This window comes from Ustilago hordei (genome assembly GCF_900519145.1).
Source record: "Ustilago hordei strain Uho2 genome assembly, contig: UHO2_contig_12, whole genome shotgun sequence".
Taxonomy (NCBI): Eukaryota; Fungi; Basidiomycota; class Ustilaginomycetes; order Ustilaginales; family Ustilaginaceae; genus Ustilago; species Ustilago hordei.
The window spans coordinates 29,225-44,115 of record NW_024545263.1 but is presented as its reverse complement, the minus strand read 5'-3'; the positions used below and the strand labels follow the sequence as shown (position 1 = coordinate 44,115).

Sequence of the window (14,891 nt, the reverse complement as noted above, 5' to 3'; positions counted from 1 at the left end):
TTGAAGATGCGTCGGCATCCCAAGCAAGATGCACGTGTCACGGCCGAGACACCGAGGCACAGGAGGCTTACTTAAGTGAGAAGCACAATGAGGTACATGATTGTTGTCATGGTGACAGCTCAGTGGCACTCAGTATCATAGCAACACAGGAGTATGAATGAAGTGACATGTCCTGTCTCGGATAGGACTAGAGTGGGGAATGGAGTATATATATGTGTTTGTCATTTAGGTTCACACTATGAAAACTAAGCATTACATAGAACATATGGCTGTTGTAAAGGGAGTCTGATCGTGACCCCGATAATGCCATGTATTAATTGTTATCTTCAATTAAGGCGCTTTTGTTGCAGTACGTGCGATAAATAGCGTTGATCACAATTATCGATTGTAATAATGTATGAGAACTAAGTACAAGATAATGACCAGTATATTTATGTTCTAGTGTTCTGTGTATACATATATGATACAAGGATGATAAGGCTGGAACATAGCAGGGAAACTATGTCAGATGTCTGATAGCCAGTATGCCAAGGTCTATCGCGACAGTCGATCCGGGCAATATAGTACGGAATTGAGTGAGCCAAGCTGGCGTCCATGTGAGATCGGACTAGAGCTCACATGCTTTTACTGCTTTGCTGCTGCAGCCACACGTGAGCGCCTCGACGACACCAGCAAAAGTGCCACCCACCACCCTTGTCGTTGTCGAAATCATTGCAAGGTCTGCATGCAATTCTTTCCCACGAGGTTTTTGCAAGCAGGATCGCCGTTCAACTGACCGTTTCTGTCGAAAATCTTCCCTCCAAAATGCTGGCAGTGGAATCTACTTTAGCAACCCCTTCGGAGGTGTGCAGCTGATTTCGCACGCGACGGGCGGACCTTCATCTCGATGCTTGTGGCCCGTGTCTGCCAATCGTTGCCAGGAGGACAACCTTTTCGTTCGAAAGTCGCTCCCTTACGCCTGTCGCCAGCTTCCGCACAGATGGTGCTGCGTTTGCACAGCTCACTACCATGGGGACAACTGTAGTTTGTACATTCCTGATCAAGAGCGGGACTAAGTACATGTTATAAGAGGCTAAGGGCAGAGGAAAGAACCTAGGTCCGTCCGGGAAGGTATGAGCAGCCCGTTTCTTTCCAAATCTCCACTACGTTTACTACGTTCACTTCGTTTATAAATGAGGCCTCGTCGCCACCGACATACCTGACATTGTTGTCCGAGTCAACAAGGAACAGTGGGCGCTTACCGAATGGAGCCTCATGCTAGCGGTTAAGCTTTACTGCACCGTCTTTTTTGCTTCGAGCTGTACGAGCTCGGATGGGGCTGGCGTGAGCATAAGCGCGTCTCTCGCAACTTCCTCGAAACGCTCCGACGCATCTTGATCAGCGCCCTGGCCTCCTTCCTCATTCCGTCTTTCCAGCTCGTTACCCTCATTGTAAAGCCGGCTCTTTTGTAGAAGCCCTGGATTGAAGGCTGCGTCTTTGCAACCTTTGTGCCGCTGACAGCCATCAGCGCGGCTTTCGGTAAGTTTCGATTGCCTGCTTCTCACATTGATCCAGCGACTCCTGACGACGCTTTTTTCACCCATCTTTTTGTGTCCATCATTTATCGCGTTTTCGACAACCTCAACAGCTACACTCTGGCCAGCAATTTGGGCCGACCGAAATCGACAGAAGATGGCTTCGAACCATGTGCATACCTTCCGCAGTTAAGGAACGTTGAACAAGTTCCTCACCACTCAGCGAAGCTTTGACACGGACGACGATAAGGAAGTCGACAAGACTCACAACCAGTCGCAGATTGAATTGGCCGAGCTCGAGCATCATGTCGTTACTCTCAAGCATCGCCATGAGGGCCAGGACGCCCGTGCTCGAACTCTTACGTGCGACTCGGACCTGGCAGCTCGTGATGCCGAATCACACGAGACCGTTGCGCTTCAGCGCGTGATGCAACCTCACAATCCTCTCCGACACGCTCCTGACGTTAGCAGAATCGCCATCACCACCGTGACTGAAGAGAAATGGAGCAAAGTCTGAAGCTCATTAGCGGCGCCTATGACAATCGCAGTCTCGCCGATGCCTAGTCACAGCCTTCGTTCGGACCTTTACGCTTTGCTGACACGTCTTGATGTGACCGCCTGCTCAGACGCTATCTCTTCAGTCTTGGAGATGAGCTCCATCCGACACACTCAGTTTGTAGCATTCTACTGTCATTTCTTGTTTTCAATACCCCATCTGTGCTCGCAATGCCTGTTCAGGCAACGTTGGGTGATTACAATTACAAAGTTGTCGAATCTATCTAAAGAACGGTTCCCTCGAAGATGAAGAAAGCAAACGAGTGCTTCCTGATTGGCTGAGAGCCTTTCTCAGCCCATTCCTTGCCGCTGTACTTGGTGATCTTGGGAACAACCACTTCAGGCTTCTCAAACGTGTTCTTGGCCAAAAGATCATCACTGTAGACAATGTGCGACTCGACGCTCTCGATCTCGAAACCTTCAAAGTCAATCTTTCCATTCCAGTCAGCGGTGGGGTGTCGGTTGAGAACGCTGAGACGGATGCTGGCATGCTTGGAACCCTCTTCTTCCACAATCATGGCGACGCAGTCAACGTAGGCAGGCTTAGTGATGTGCTGAATCCATTCAGGATAGGTAGGTCCCTCATAAGAGTCAGGAGTGAAGCCGAGGTTGAGGAGCCGTCCATTCTTCATGTAACGAGCAAAGAGGCGCAGAGGCCAGTAAGTGGTTTGGAAAAGGAGACCTTCGGGGCTTGTCATCAGAGGAGAGATGACGTTGACGCTCTGTGCAATACATGCGATACCGACATCCTTAGATTTGCGGACGAGGATGTTGAGCCATGCAACGACACCAAGCATATCGGTGTAGTCGTAAGCCTGCTCGAGACCCTGCGAGCCAGGAGCTTTGACCTCGTCCCAGACATTCCACTCGTCGTAGCATATCTTGACGTCACGAGCTGCCACCTTCTGGTCACGGTTGTTCCAGTCGAGCAACGACTGCGCCTTATCGATCTTGGCAAGGTCGATGAGCGAAGCACAGATCTCGATACCTCGCTCCGCTGCAGCAGGACCGAAGACGTTCTTCTCATAATCGAAACCTTGGACAGTGCTATAGTGCTCGTGGCCCAGCATCGAGTAGAGGTGTATTGAGTGGAAGTCTACAACGCCAATCAAACCGTTGAGAACCTCACGATCCCATTCCGAGTTACCTTGGTTTCCGCACGAAACGAGCTTGATGGTAGGGTCGACGAGCTTCATGCCGTGTGCCCATCTCTTGGCCATCTTGGTGTAATCGGTAGCGTTGAGAAAGCCGACCTGCCATGGGCCGTGCATCTCGTTTCCGAGCCCCCAGTACTTGACGTTGTGCGGCTCGTCACGACCTGTGTTCTTGCGACGAAGGTTGGCCCAGTAAGTGTCACCGGTACCGTTGCAGTACTCGAGCCAGGAAAGTGCCTCCTCGTAAGTTCCGGTGCCCATGTTGATGCAGAAGTAGGGCTCAACTTTGAGCTCGCGGCAGTAGTCGATGAATTCGTCGGTACCAAAGTGATTGGTCTCGGTGGAAAGCCAAGCCAGCTCGACACGTTTGGGACGCTGCGAGATGGGACCGATCGCGTCCTGCCAATGGTAGTTGCTGACAAAGTTGCCGCCTGGCCAACGAAGGATGGGCATCTCGAGTTGGCCGTCCTTGGCAAGAATCTTGACGACATCCTTTCTCCATGCGAGACGGCCCTTGGTGCGCTCGTCGCCTTTGTCCTGAACTTCTAGGATCGAAGAAGGACTGGGCTTCTTGGGATCGTCGACGATACCGCCGTAGATACCTCGACCGAGATGCTCGACAAAGCCAGAGTAGAGCTTGTCGCTCACCAACGGCGTGGAACGAGAAAGTGTGAGGGAGTGGGGGTGGATCCGGATAGGCTCGTTGGTGAGCTGGGGCGGGTGCTGGAAGCCATCCTTGCGCAGGGCTTTGGTGGACTCTTCGGAACGAGCAGCGTATGGGTTGATGCCAGCCATCTTGCTTGCTTGTCCTGTGTCGATGCGTTCTTGGTAGTATGGGTGAGATCGGTCACGAAACGCAACAGGGCGAGTTTATGAGGAGTCGGGAATGGAGCAAGAGAAGGTCGAGGAAACGAAGGTGTTGATCGGACAAGAAGAAGCTCTCATCCCCATCGAAATGCGAGATAGCAATAGAGAGATTGGATACACGAACGAGTAGGTTGCGAGCACTGACTGACGTAGGGCCCAACCAATGAGCGATGCTCCCCGGAGCATCATCACACAGCATCAAGAAGAAAAGCGCCGAGTCAGGGTCTTTGCAACACAAGCGAGCAAATCCATGTGTTGGCTTGTGCGTGCAAGCGGGGACAGGTCTTGACCAGTTTGACGAGCAAAGCTGCAAATTTGACCGAGGACCCTTTCTATTCTTCCATTCGCTCACGGACGCCAACACGGCAATCTTGTCCTTCGCGGCAATCTCAGAAATGCGGCCCAGTTCGGTCTGGGAAAAGGAACCGTTCCGCGATCAGGCGGTTGCTTCGGCCCCATCTGACGTCTCTCGCTTTAGACACGAGTCCAGGAACAAAAGCTTGTGAACAGCTTGGCGGCATGTTCAGCATCGCAACGTAGCATAGTCAGACAGTCATGAGGGAGCTCAGGCAGAATGCGGGATTGATGTACTTAGGATTAGATTGCCGAGCTTTCGGGAATCAGAAACGGCGCTTGATGTGACAAGCTGGCTTCTCCTGATCAGGGAGTGCGGCGCTTGCATCTTTGCCTCCACTTTTCCGACCTTCACGGTGACGGGACCGCTTGACCTTGGCCAGCGCAAATGTCAATTGGGCAGATTTAATCATCCAGATTTGCGTTGAATGGCTGCGTCAACTTTATCATTCCCACATGACCTGTGCAGCACTGCTTGAACCTGCTGTGGTGCAGTTATTATTGTTTCGCATCCCGGCTGACTTGCCCGTCGAAACACAACAGCACGAGAGAACAGAAATGCTGTGAATTGCAGGCAAGAACCCATGAGGTCCTCGAGCTCAAGAGGCTCCCGGCCCACCAGAGACTGGCGTGGTGCCCACACAGCAGGTAGCAGTCATGCCAATGGGCCAGGGGTCTGCCCAGCTAGAGAACTGGGTTGCGCCACAAGTCACCCGGAGGGATGTGGGGCCCATGGCATGTGCTGAAGAGTGCTGATGCGACCATGGCTCGCCGCTCTGCAGCAGATCAATTGACGTAACATCGGTAGCAGTCGGAGTTCCAATGACCGAGCAACTTGATCGTCTCAGCATCAATTCCTTGGGAGGCAGCCCACGTGGCTGCCCCGCAGTGGAAGGAGTGCCCAGCATAGAGTTTGTCATCAAGGCCGAGGCGTGCAATGGCCTGGCGTAGGTAGTGGATGAAGATGGGCCGAGTGAGAGGCTTGTACCCATCCAGGAGGCCGAATGTCATGGGCCTGAATGCTCAAGAAGCAGGAGGGTCACTGGTTCATATGGAAGGAGCACATGTATCAGAGATCTAGTCAATACCAGTAGAGAGCATGGTCGTAGTGCAGTCTCCATGGAGACCATGGACTCCTATGGACTCACATGCAAAGGAGCACCGAGCCCATATGCGAGGAGGGCCAGGTGTCAGGGGTCGCGCGCCTGAAACCCAGATCTGTCTGTCGAGATACTCGGTGACTATCAAACTGTGTGACAGCTATTGTCTCGGTATCGGTGACTATCAAGTTGTGCAGCGACAGCAGGTGGCGTTCGTTGTATATACTATCGTAGGTTTCGGCTGACCTCTGTGGACACTCCGCTCAGGGGTAGCTCGGCACGATCGATATCAATGTTATGGGGTCTGGTGTTGGTGTTGATGATGATGAGGTTGTTGGTGAATGTCGATGAGATTGGTGGTGAGGTTGGTCGCGTCAACACGAGTGTCCAGTGTGCTGACTAATGCTGAGTGATCCCCGGACCGCAGTGGACTACTGCCTTCGGTTCTATCTATATCCGGACCGCTACCTGCTATAGGCGCCTACGGATCGTCAGGTAGTGGTGATACAACACACGCACTACGATGAGGAGCAATCTTGATGGATTGCTGCTATGCTGACTGCTAACTAATGAGTACTTGTGTTCTAAGTATTGACTAGTTATATGGTGAGTAGAGTGGATGAGGATCCACTCGACCTTTGATGATGAGAAAGCATGGTTATATACCTCTTCACAGTATCGCCAGCGATGCTGCTCCTGCTCTCTCTCCAGAGAGTGCCTTCTTCATCGAGTACTGCTCAGGGGCCTCTCCTGCTTGGCACCCCTGTGCCTCTTGAGCTGTGTCGACTCCTTCGACACTGCTCCTCCTCCTCATGAGCTATGTCGACTCCTTCGACACTGCTCCTCCTCCTCATGAGTTGTGTCGACTCCTTCGACACTGCTCCTCTTCCTCATGAGTTGTGTCGACTCCATCGACACTGCTCCTCCTCCTTATGAGCTGCTTGCCGGTTACCAGTGACCTCTTGTCAGCAGGCCGGTCCTTTATAACGTGCTTGGACCTCCTTGCATACAGGCCGGTCCTCCATGACGTGCTTGGACCTCCTTGCATACAGGCCGGTCAAGTTGCTCTCCCACTACGCCTGCTACTACTCTCCAGCTAGGCCTCCGGCCTCTTGCTCAACCATCCTTAGGCCTGCTATGGTGGTCTTCCTTTATGACCCGAGCCTTGGTACTCTATGCTCCCCTTCTATGAACCTCCATGCCCGTGTCCTAAGGCCTATGACACTACCCCCCTCTTAAGAGCCGAGCTCCGTTGAGGCTAGTCATGCTTCTGTGTCTGGTTCATACTAGCTCCTCTCCTCCTACTCCTCCTCCTGCTCTCTCCTCCTTTACTCCTCCTCCTGCTCTCTCCTCCTTCTTCTGCTCACTCGTCCCCCCTCCGACACCTCATACTCCTGGATGAGGTCGGGACAGTTGAGGTTCTCTACTGGTTCCCATGAAGCAGCTTCCTCTGAGTACCCTCTCCACAACACCTTGTACTCCGTAGTCCCATTGAATGAGCGCTTGTCAATGAGTGCTTCTACTTCGAAGTCGAGGTCTTCATCAGGAAGTGATGGTATGATTGGCTGGTCTGTCCTGTGAGGAAGTGAGCTAGTCTTTGCTGGCTCGAGCATGGAGACATGGAACACATCATGAACCCTAAGGTTTGCTGGCAATGTGATCCTGTATGCTCGGCGTCCTACTCGTTCCTGGACTGGATAGGGTCCTGCAAACCGGGTATCCAGCTTTGGTGTAGGTCGCCTGGTCTTCCAGTTCCGGCGGTTGATATAGACCATATCACTCACCTTAAACTCGATGTCCTTGTGCTTCTTGTTATACTGGTCCACCGTCCGACGCTGTGCCTCCCTGATCTGCTCCTGAAGATACTTGCAACGCTCCTTCCCATCCATGAGGTACTCGAAGCGACCTGGATCATTGACTCCTAGTCGTTGAGGGATGTCAGGATGGGCTTTGGGGTTCCATCCATAGCATGCAAAGAATGGTGAGACACCAATGCTGTTGTGGACCGTGTTGTTGTATACAAAGGCTGCAGTGTCCAGCAGGTCTGCCCAGTCGTTCTGCTCATAGTTGCAGTACATCCTTAGGTACTGCTCCACGACCTGATTGACCCTCTCTGTCTGACCATCAGTTTGAGGATGATAAGCCGTGCTAAGTGAGTGCTTCACACCCATCTGCTCTGCAAAGGCTTTCCATGCTCCTGATATGAACTGCCTGCCTCGGTCCGAGACCATGTGATCAGGGTATCCGAAGAGTCTAACCATGTGTCCATATAGCAACACTGCAGTCTGTTTGGCCGTGACTGTCTTATGGGTTGGGGCCAGGATGGCAAACTTGGTCAGCCTATCGACAATGACGAGGATGGAGTCATAGTTCTTTGAAGGTGGTAGTCCTTCAATGAAGTCAAGGGATATCGAGCCCCAGGGCCTGTCTGGTGTGGCAAGTGGCTGTAGAAGACCATACGGACGATGACGAGGAGCTTTGTACCTCGCACAAACTGGACAGCTAGCTACATAGTCAGCAATCCAAGCTGTCATGCTTGGCCACCAGTAGTGCCGTTGAGCTGCCTTGATGGTAGCATCTCTTCCTACATGTCCGGCAGTAACACCATCATGGCATTGGGTCATCACCATGAATCGCAGGTGCTCTACAGAGAGAGACTGTCCATCTACTTCCTTGGCACTCCTTGAGTGTCGGTTGTTAGTCCTCCCTGGCATGGTCACCTTGGGGATGACTAACCTTCCTCCACTGTACCATAGGTCGTCCTTGAGCTCGAAGGGCTTCTTCGAGTGTATCTCCTGTAGCTCTTGATCTAAGGGCTGGAAGATCTTGACCAGGTCTTTGAGCCCTTTCGATGCTATGGACTCCATCGAGAGCATGGGAGCCACTAGGGTCGAGTCATGGTCCGCTGTTTCCGTAAACACCCGAGGAGGCAGCAGTTGCCTCACATTGTGATCCTGCTCCTCACCAGCTGGTTGCATGTCTGCCCTTCTGGTGAGAGCATCGGGTTCACCACCTTTGTCTCCTGGTCGATACTGCAGGATGAAGTCGAAGTCTGCTAGTATCATTGCCCATCGAGCCTGTCGGCCAGTGATGCGTCGCTGGGACTTGAAGTACTTGAGGGCTTCATGATCCGTGAGGATGACTAGTTGACTAGGTAGTCCAGCTAGCATGTGTCGCCACTGAGTGAGGCAGGCGACCACAGCTAGGAGCTCCTTATCATGGATCTCGTAGTTCTTCTCGGCAGAAGACATCTTCCTGGAGTAGAAGGCCACTGGGTGCCATCGTCCTTCATGCTCCTGCTTGAGAACCCCTGCTATAGCAAAGTCACTTGCATCGGTCTCCAACCTTGTTGGAAGGTGGTAGTCGAAGTGCTGAAGTACTCCTGCTGATGTGAACGACTGAATGAGCTGATGGAAGGCTTGTTGGGCCTCCTCCGGCAACTCAAACTTCTTGAAGCGTTCCGTCGGCTTCACCAGTGACGTCAATGGCTTGGCTATCCGAGCGAAGTGAGCTATGAATCTCCTGTAGAAGTTAGCAAAACCCAGGAACCGTTGGATGTCATGGATAGACGCCGGCATCGGCCACTCCTTGACAGTCCGTATCTTTTCTGGGTCCATCTCAATACCCGTTGGCTTGATGATGTAACCCAGGAACTCCACCGTCTTGGTGTGGAACTCACACTTGGACAGCTTAGCAAAGAGCCTGTTGCTCCTCAAGCGAGTGAGGACCTCGGTGACATGCTTCACATGTACCTCCTCAGTGTCACTGAAGATCAGGAAGTCATCCAAGTATACTACCACATATACTCCAATGATGTCTCGGAAGATGACATTGATGAATGATTGGAAGTGAGCCGGAGCATTGGCTAGGCCGAAGGGCATCACTAGGTACTCATAGAGTCCCAACTGAGTGCCAAAAGCTGTCTTCCATTCATCTCCTTTAGCAACCCGGATGAGGTTGTATGCTGCTCTGAGGTCTAGCTTGGTATAGATCCTTGCCTTCCTGAGCAAGAACAGCTGCTCCTCGATGAGGGGCAATGGTGCCCTGTTTTTGATAGTGATCTCGTTGAGACCTCTGTAGTCGACACAGAGTCTGAGACCTCCATCCTTCTTTGGTACGAAGAGCACTGGTGATCGTGCTGGGCTCTTCGATGGTCTTATGAACCCCTTCTCGAGGTTCTCATCCAAGTACCTCCTCAACTCGGACATCTCCTTGGGTCCCTTAAGGTATAGAGGCCCTTGAGGTGGCTTGCCTCCTTCTATCAACTCGAGGTGGAGATCATGCTCGGTATGATGGGGCAGCTTGTCTGCTTCCACCTCATCGAACACATCTCTCAAGTGTTGGTATGGCTTTGGTATGTCCGCCGCCGTCACCACCTTGTCCACCTCCACCTCCATCTCGATTCCCTTGTCGGTGCCTGTAGGTACGAAACCAAAGGCCGGGAGTGATGATGGTGGTTCCTCCAACAGCATGAACCCTATGGGTCCATCTTCCAGAGCTGCTCGTAGTATGCGCTCTGCTGAGACAAACTCATTACCATGAAGGGTTGGTCTCCTCATGGTTAGGTCCCCTGCTCCTGCTGCTTCAGGGGGTCTCTTCGGGGGTCGGTCCTGCTCCTGAGTCTTGAACTCCAGCTGGCCCGTATCCCATCGTATGGTGGGCTTGAGCTTCCTTAGCTCAGTGAACCCTAGGATGAGGTCGTAGTCGGCAGTGTTGGCCACTGAAGCTTCGACCACACCCAGATTGTGGTTACCAATAGTCACCTGCATGCTCGCAGCACTATTGATGGATAGCTGGTGTCCGGTGACACCATGGATCGATCTTGTTTTTATGGGTTTTGTTGGTATTTGGTACTTACTAATGAAAGAATCTGAAACTATGGACAAACCAGCACCGGTATCAGCTAGTATTCGAGCAGGATGGTCTTGAACCATTCCAGAGAGCTCCAGTACTGCTTTGCCTCCACTGGTCGAGAAACATACTTGACAATCTTGATATATACAGAGTGATGGCGAGGAGGTTTGTAGAGCAATGCATGCCATCAGTGCATCACCCCACTGACGTTTCCCTCGTCATCATCATCGTCTTGCTCCTCCTCGTGATCGAAGTCCGAGTCCATATGCTGCTGATAAGGCCGGAGGTCCATGTCCTCCTGCTCTGGCTCGGTATTACCTGAGCGGCCATCTCCAGAGTCGGAGGCCTCGTCGAGGGGGTCCTTGGTGACGACCATGACCTTTGGTCCCATAGGTCGTGATCCCAGAGAGTCTACCCTCCTGCTAGGGCAGCTCCTGGCCCAATGTCCGATACCATTGCACAAATGGCAGGTGTTGTTGCTGCCTCCTGATGGTGCCGGGGTTCCTTTTGGAGCTGGAGTGGGTTGATGGGGAGGAGGACGGTTGTTTGAGTGAGGAAGGGGTTGGGTGGAGTGTCGCGTCGGATAAGGTTGTGGCGGTCGATAAGGTTGAGACGGAAGATAAGGTGGAGCCGGTGATCGAGTTGAATAAGGTTGCGCAGCTGATCGCCGAACGGGAATTGAACTCTGGATTGGCCGAGTTCCTGGAGATGACGCGTTGTTTGCTTGCACGTGTCTAGATGAGGCCTGCTGCAACAGCATCCTTTGTCGGTCGATCTCTTCGACTTCCCGGAACCACTCCCATAGCTCCTTCGGTGGATTCCTTTCAAACTTCTCCTGTATGCTGCGAGTAAGGCTTCCTCTGAAGAGGTCAATGGTTAGCTCGTTGTCTCCTAGGTTGACCTGTCCTTCCAAGTCTCTGAACTGCTCTACGTGTCGTGTGGCAGCTCCTGGTGCATCACTAGTGAGTCTGAGAGCTAGCAGCTTGTTGTAAGCCTCCATCCTAGCATTCCGGGGGTTGAACTGTTCAGCTAGTCGTTTGGTGAAGAACTGCCAGTCATTGAATAGCCTCCCTTCTCTAGCTCTATCAAAGCGTAGCTTTGAGGTCCACCACTCTCGAGCAGTACCTTCCAATTGAGAACCCAGGTGGTTGATCATCCGGGTGTGCTCGTAGACTTGATTGAACCTAAACCAAGCTTCGGCTTCTAGAATGTAGATCTCGATGTCTCGGGGATTGAACTTTGGGAACGGGGTTGCAATGGGCTTTGAACGATCTGCCATGATGCTTGCTTCCTCCTCCTGGTCCTGAACATAAGGGTCCACTCGGCTCCTGCTGTAGGGGTCCCTGGTCTTGAGATACTTCGGCCCGGTGGGAGAAGCATACTTCTCATAGTTGGTCTCAGCATGCTCATTCAAGTTGAATGAGACTGATGGTCTTGATCGTGGCGCCGGAGTAGGAGTATGGGGGTCTCCTATCATGGATTCATCTCCTCCTCCTGCTTGGTCTTCTGAATGAGAGAGGTCCGTTGCCTCCTCAGTCAGATGAGCTCGTCGTAGTCGTTCCTCCCGATGGCTTTGTCTGGTCAGCTCTAGCTGAGCTTCCATCAGTGCTAGTAGCCGGTCTAGCTTGTTGTTAAGGTCCTGATCCGTCATGGTGATCGTGAGGGGCTGCTTGAACGATCCACTCTAATGTCAGGGGTCGCGCGCCTGAAACCCAGATCTGTCTGTCGAGATACTCGGTGACTATCAAACTGTGTGACAGCTATTGTCTCGGTATCGGTGACTATCAAGTTGTGCAGCGACAGCAGGTGGCGTTCGTTGTATATACTATCGTAGGTTTCGGCTGACCTCTGTGGACACTCCGCTCAGGGGTAGCTCGGCACGATCGATATCAATGTTATGGGGTCTGGTGTTGGTGTTGATGATGATGAGGTTGTTGGTGAATGTCGATGAGATTGGTGGTGAGGTTGGTCGCGTCAACACGAGTGTCCAGTGTGCTGACTAATGCTGAGTGATCCCCGGACCGCAGTGGACTACTGCCTTCGGTTCTATCTATATCCGGACCGCTACCTGCTATAGGCGCCTACGGATCGTCAGGTAGTGGTGATACAACACACGCACTACGATGAGGAGCAATCTTGATGGATTGCTGCTATGCTGACTGCTAACTAATGAGTACTTGTGTTCTAAGTATTGACTAGTTATATGGTGAGTAGAGTGGATGAGGATCCACTCGACCTTTGATGATGAGAAAGCATGGTTATATACCTCTTCACAGTATCGCCAGCGATGCTGCTCCTGCTCTCTCTCCAGAGAGTGCCTTCTTCATCGAGTACTGCTCAGGGGCCTCTCCTGCTTGGCACCCCTGTGCCTCTTGAGCTGTGTCGACTCCTTCGACACTGCTCCTCCTCCTCATGAGCTATGTCGACTCCTTCGACACTGCTCCTCCTCCTCATGAGTTGTGTCGACTCCTTCGACACTGCTCCTCTTCCTCATGAGTTGTGTCGACTCCATCGACACTGCTCCTCCTCCTTATGAGCTGCTTGCCGGTTACCAGTGACCTCTTGTCAGCAGGCCGGTCCTTTATAACGTGCTTGGACCTCCTTGCATACAGGCCGGTCCTCCATGACGTGCTTGGACCTCCTTGCATACAGGCCGGTCAAGTTGCTCTCCCACTACGCCTGCTACTACTCTCCAGCTAGGCCTCCGGCCTCTTGCTCAACCATCCTTAGGCCTGCTATGGTGGTCTTCCTTTATGACCCGAGCCTTGGTACTCTATGCTCCCCTTCTATGAACCTCCATGCCCGTGTCCTAAGGCCTATGACACCAGGCACAGCCATGAGGAGGACCAAGCTCAAGGAGCAGGCACAGCCACGAAGAGGACCAAGCTCAAGGAGCATGCAGATGGTTACCACTCAGGGGCTTGAGAGACAAGAGTCAAAGGAACTGTCACCAGTCAAAGGAGAAGGAGCAGTGTATAGGGAACTGGCAAGCAGGTCCTGAGGAGGAGGAGCAGTGTTGAAGGAGTTGACACCACTCAGGAGGCACAGGGGTGCCAAACAAGCAGGATAGAAAGGAGGAGGAGCAGTGTCGAAGGAGTTGACACAGCTCAAGAGGCACAGGGGTGCCAAGCAAGCAGGAGAGGCCCCCTGAACAGTACTCAATGAAGAAGGTACTCTCTGGAGAGAGAGCAGGAGCAGCATCACTGGCAACACTGTGAAGAGGTATATAACCATACTTCTCATCATCAAAGGTCAAGTGGATCCTCATCCACTCTACACACAACATAACTAGTTATCACTTCAGCATAAGTATATATTAGTTTCAGTCAGCATAGTAGCAATCTATCAAGGTTGCTCCTCATTGTAGTGCATGTGTTGTATCACCACTACCTGACATCTGAAGGCAGTTCATAGCAAACCAGTGGTCCAGATATAGATAGAACCAAAGGCAGTAGTCCACTGCAGTCTGGGGATCACTTCAAGCATCAAGTCAACACACTGGACACTCATGTTGATGCCACCAACCTTATCACCAACACCAACAACCTCATTACCATCAACACTCACCAACCTTATCACTGACACCATCAACCTCATCATCATCAACACTCACACCAGACCTTGGTGTCATCATAACCTATGTATTGATATTGATTGTGCCGAGCTACCCCTGAATGGAGTGTCCACAGAGGTCAGCCAAAACCTACAACAGTATATACAACGAATGCCACCTGCTGTCATTGTGCAACTTGATAGTTGCCAAACAACTAGCTTGTTGAGACCAATACTGAGACAATAGCTGTCACACAGTTTGATAGTCACTGAGTATCTCGACAGACCGACCTGGGTTTCAGGCGCGAGACCCCTGACATACAGTACTCGATGTAGAAGGTACTCTCTGGAGAGAGAGAGCAGGAGCAGCGTTGCTGGCGACGCTGTGAAGAGGTATATAACCATACTTTCTCATCATCAAAGGTCAAGTGGATCCTCATCCACTCTACACACACCATAACTAGTTATCACTTCAGCATAAGTATATATTAGTTCCAGTCAGCATAGTAGCAATCTATCAAGGTTGCTCCTCATTGTAGTGCATGTGTTGTATCACCACTACCTGACATCTGAAGGCAGTTCATAGCAAACCAGTGGTCTGGATTAAGATAGAACTGAAGGCAGTAGTCCACTGCAGTCTGGGGATCACTCCAAGCATCAGTCAACACACTGGACACTCATGTTGACACCACCAACCTTATCACCAACACCATCAACCTCATTATCATCAACACTCACCAACCTTATCACCAACACCATCAACCTCATCATCATCAACACTCACACCAGACCTTGGTGTCATCATAACCTATGTGTACAAATTGGCGAAGGCCTCCAATGCTGAGTGCGAGGTCATGCTGACTGACAAAGGTGGTGGGCCCCACAGGCACTGGCAAGGTTACAGCTGTCAAAGCTGGCAGGGTTGCCTGGCCTGCTGCTGG

The 14,891-nt window shown here is 51.9% G+C and overlaps 3 protein-coding genes across 3 annotated transcripts; all 3 read right to left on the bottom strand.

The window, feature by feature from the left end:
• Positions 1 to 1,271: 1,271 nt before the first annotated feature.
• Positions 1,272 to 1,821, bottom strand: UHO2_05075 (uncharacterized protein; the record flags this gene model as incomplete). The annotated part of the gene is made up of 2 exons (XM_041556078.1): positions 1,272 to 1,627; positions 1,695 to 1,821. The coding sequence occupies 2 exons, from the start codon at positions 1,819 to 1,821 to the stop codon at positions 1,272 to 1,274; spliced, it is 483 nt and encodes a 160-aa protein (XP_041412012.1).
• A 472-nt stretch (positions 1,822 to 2,293) lies between these two features.
• UHO2_05074 (uncharacterized protein) lies at positions 2,294 to 4,018 on the bottom strand (the record flags this gene model as incomplete). The annotated part of the gene is made up of 1 exon (XM_041556077.1): positions 2,294 to 4,018. The coding sequence occupies one exon, from the start codon at positions 4,016 to 4,018 to the stop codon at positions 2,294 to 2,296; it is 1,725 nt and encodes a 574-aa protein (XP_041412011.1).
• Positions 4,019 to 6,872: 2,854 nt separating this feature from the next.
• On the bottom strand, positions 6,873 to 12,049 carry UHO2_05073 (uncharacterized protein; the record flags this gene model as incomplete). The annotated part of the gene is made up of 3 exons (XM_041556076.1): positions 6,873 to 10,337; positions 10,403 to 10,420; positions 10,607 to 12,049. 3 exons carry the CDS (start codon positions 12,047 to 12,049, stop codon positions 6,873 to 6,875), a joined length of 4,926 nt encoding a protein of 1,641 aa, XP_041412010.1.
• Positions 12,050 to 14,891: the final 2,842 nt, after the last annotated feature.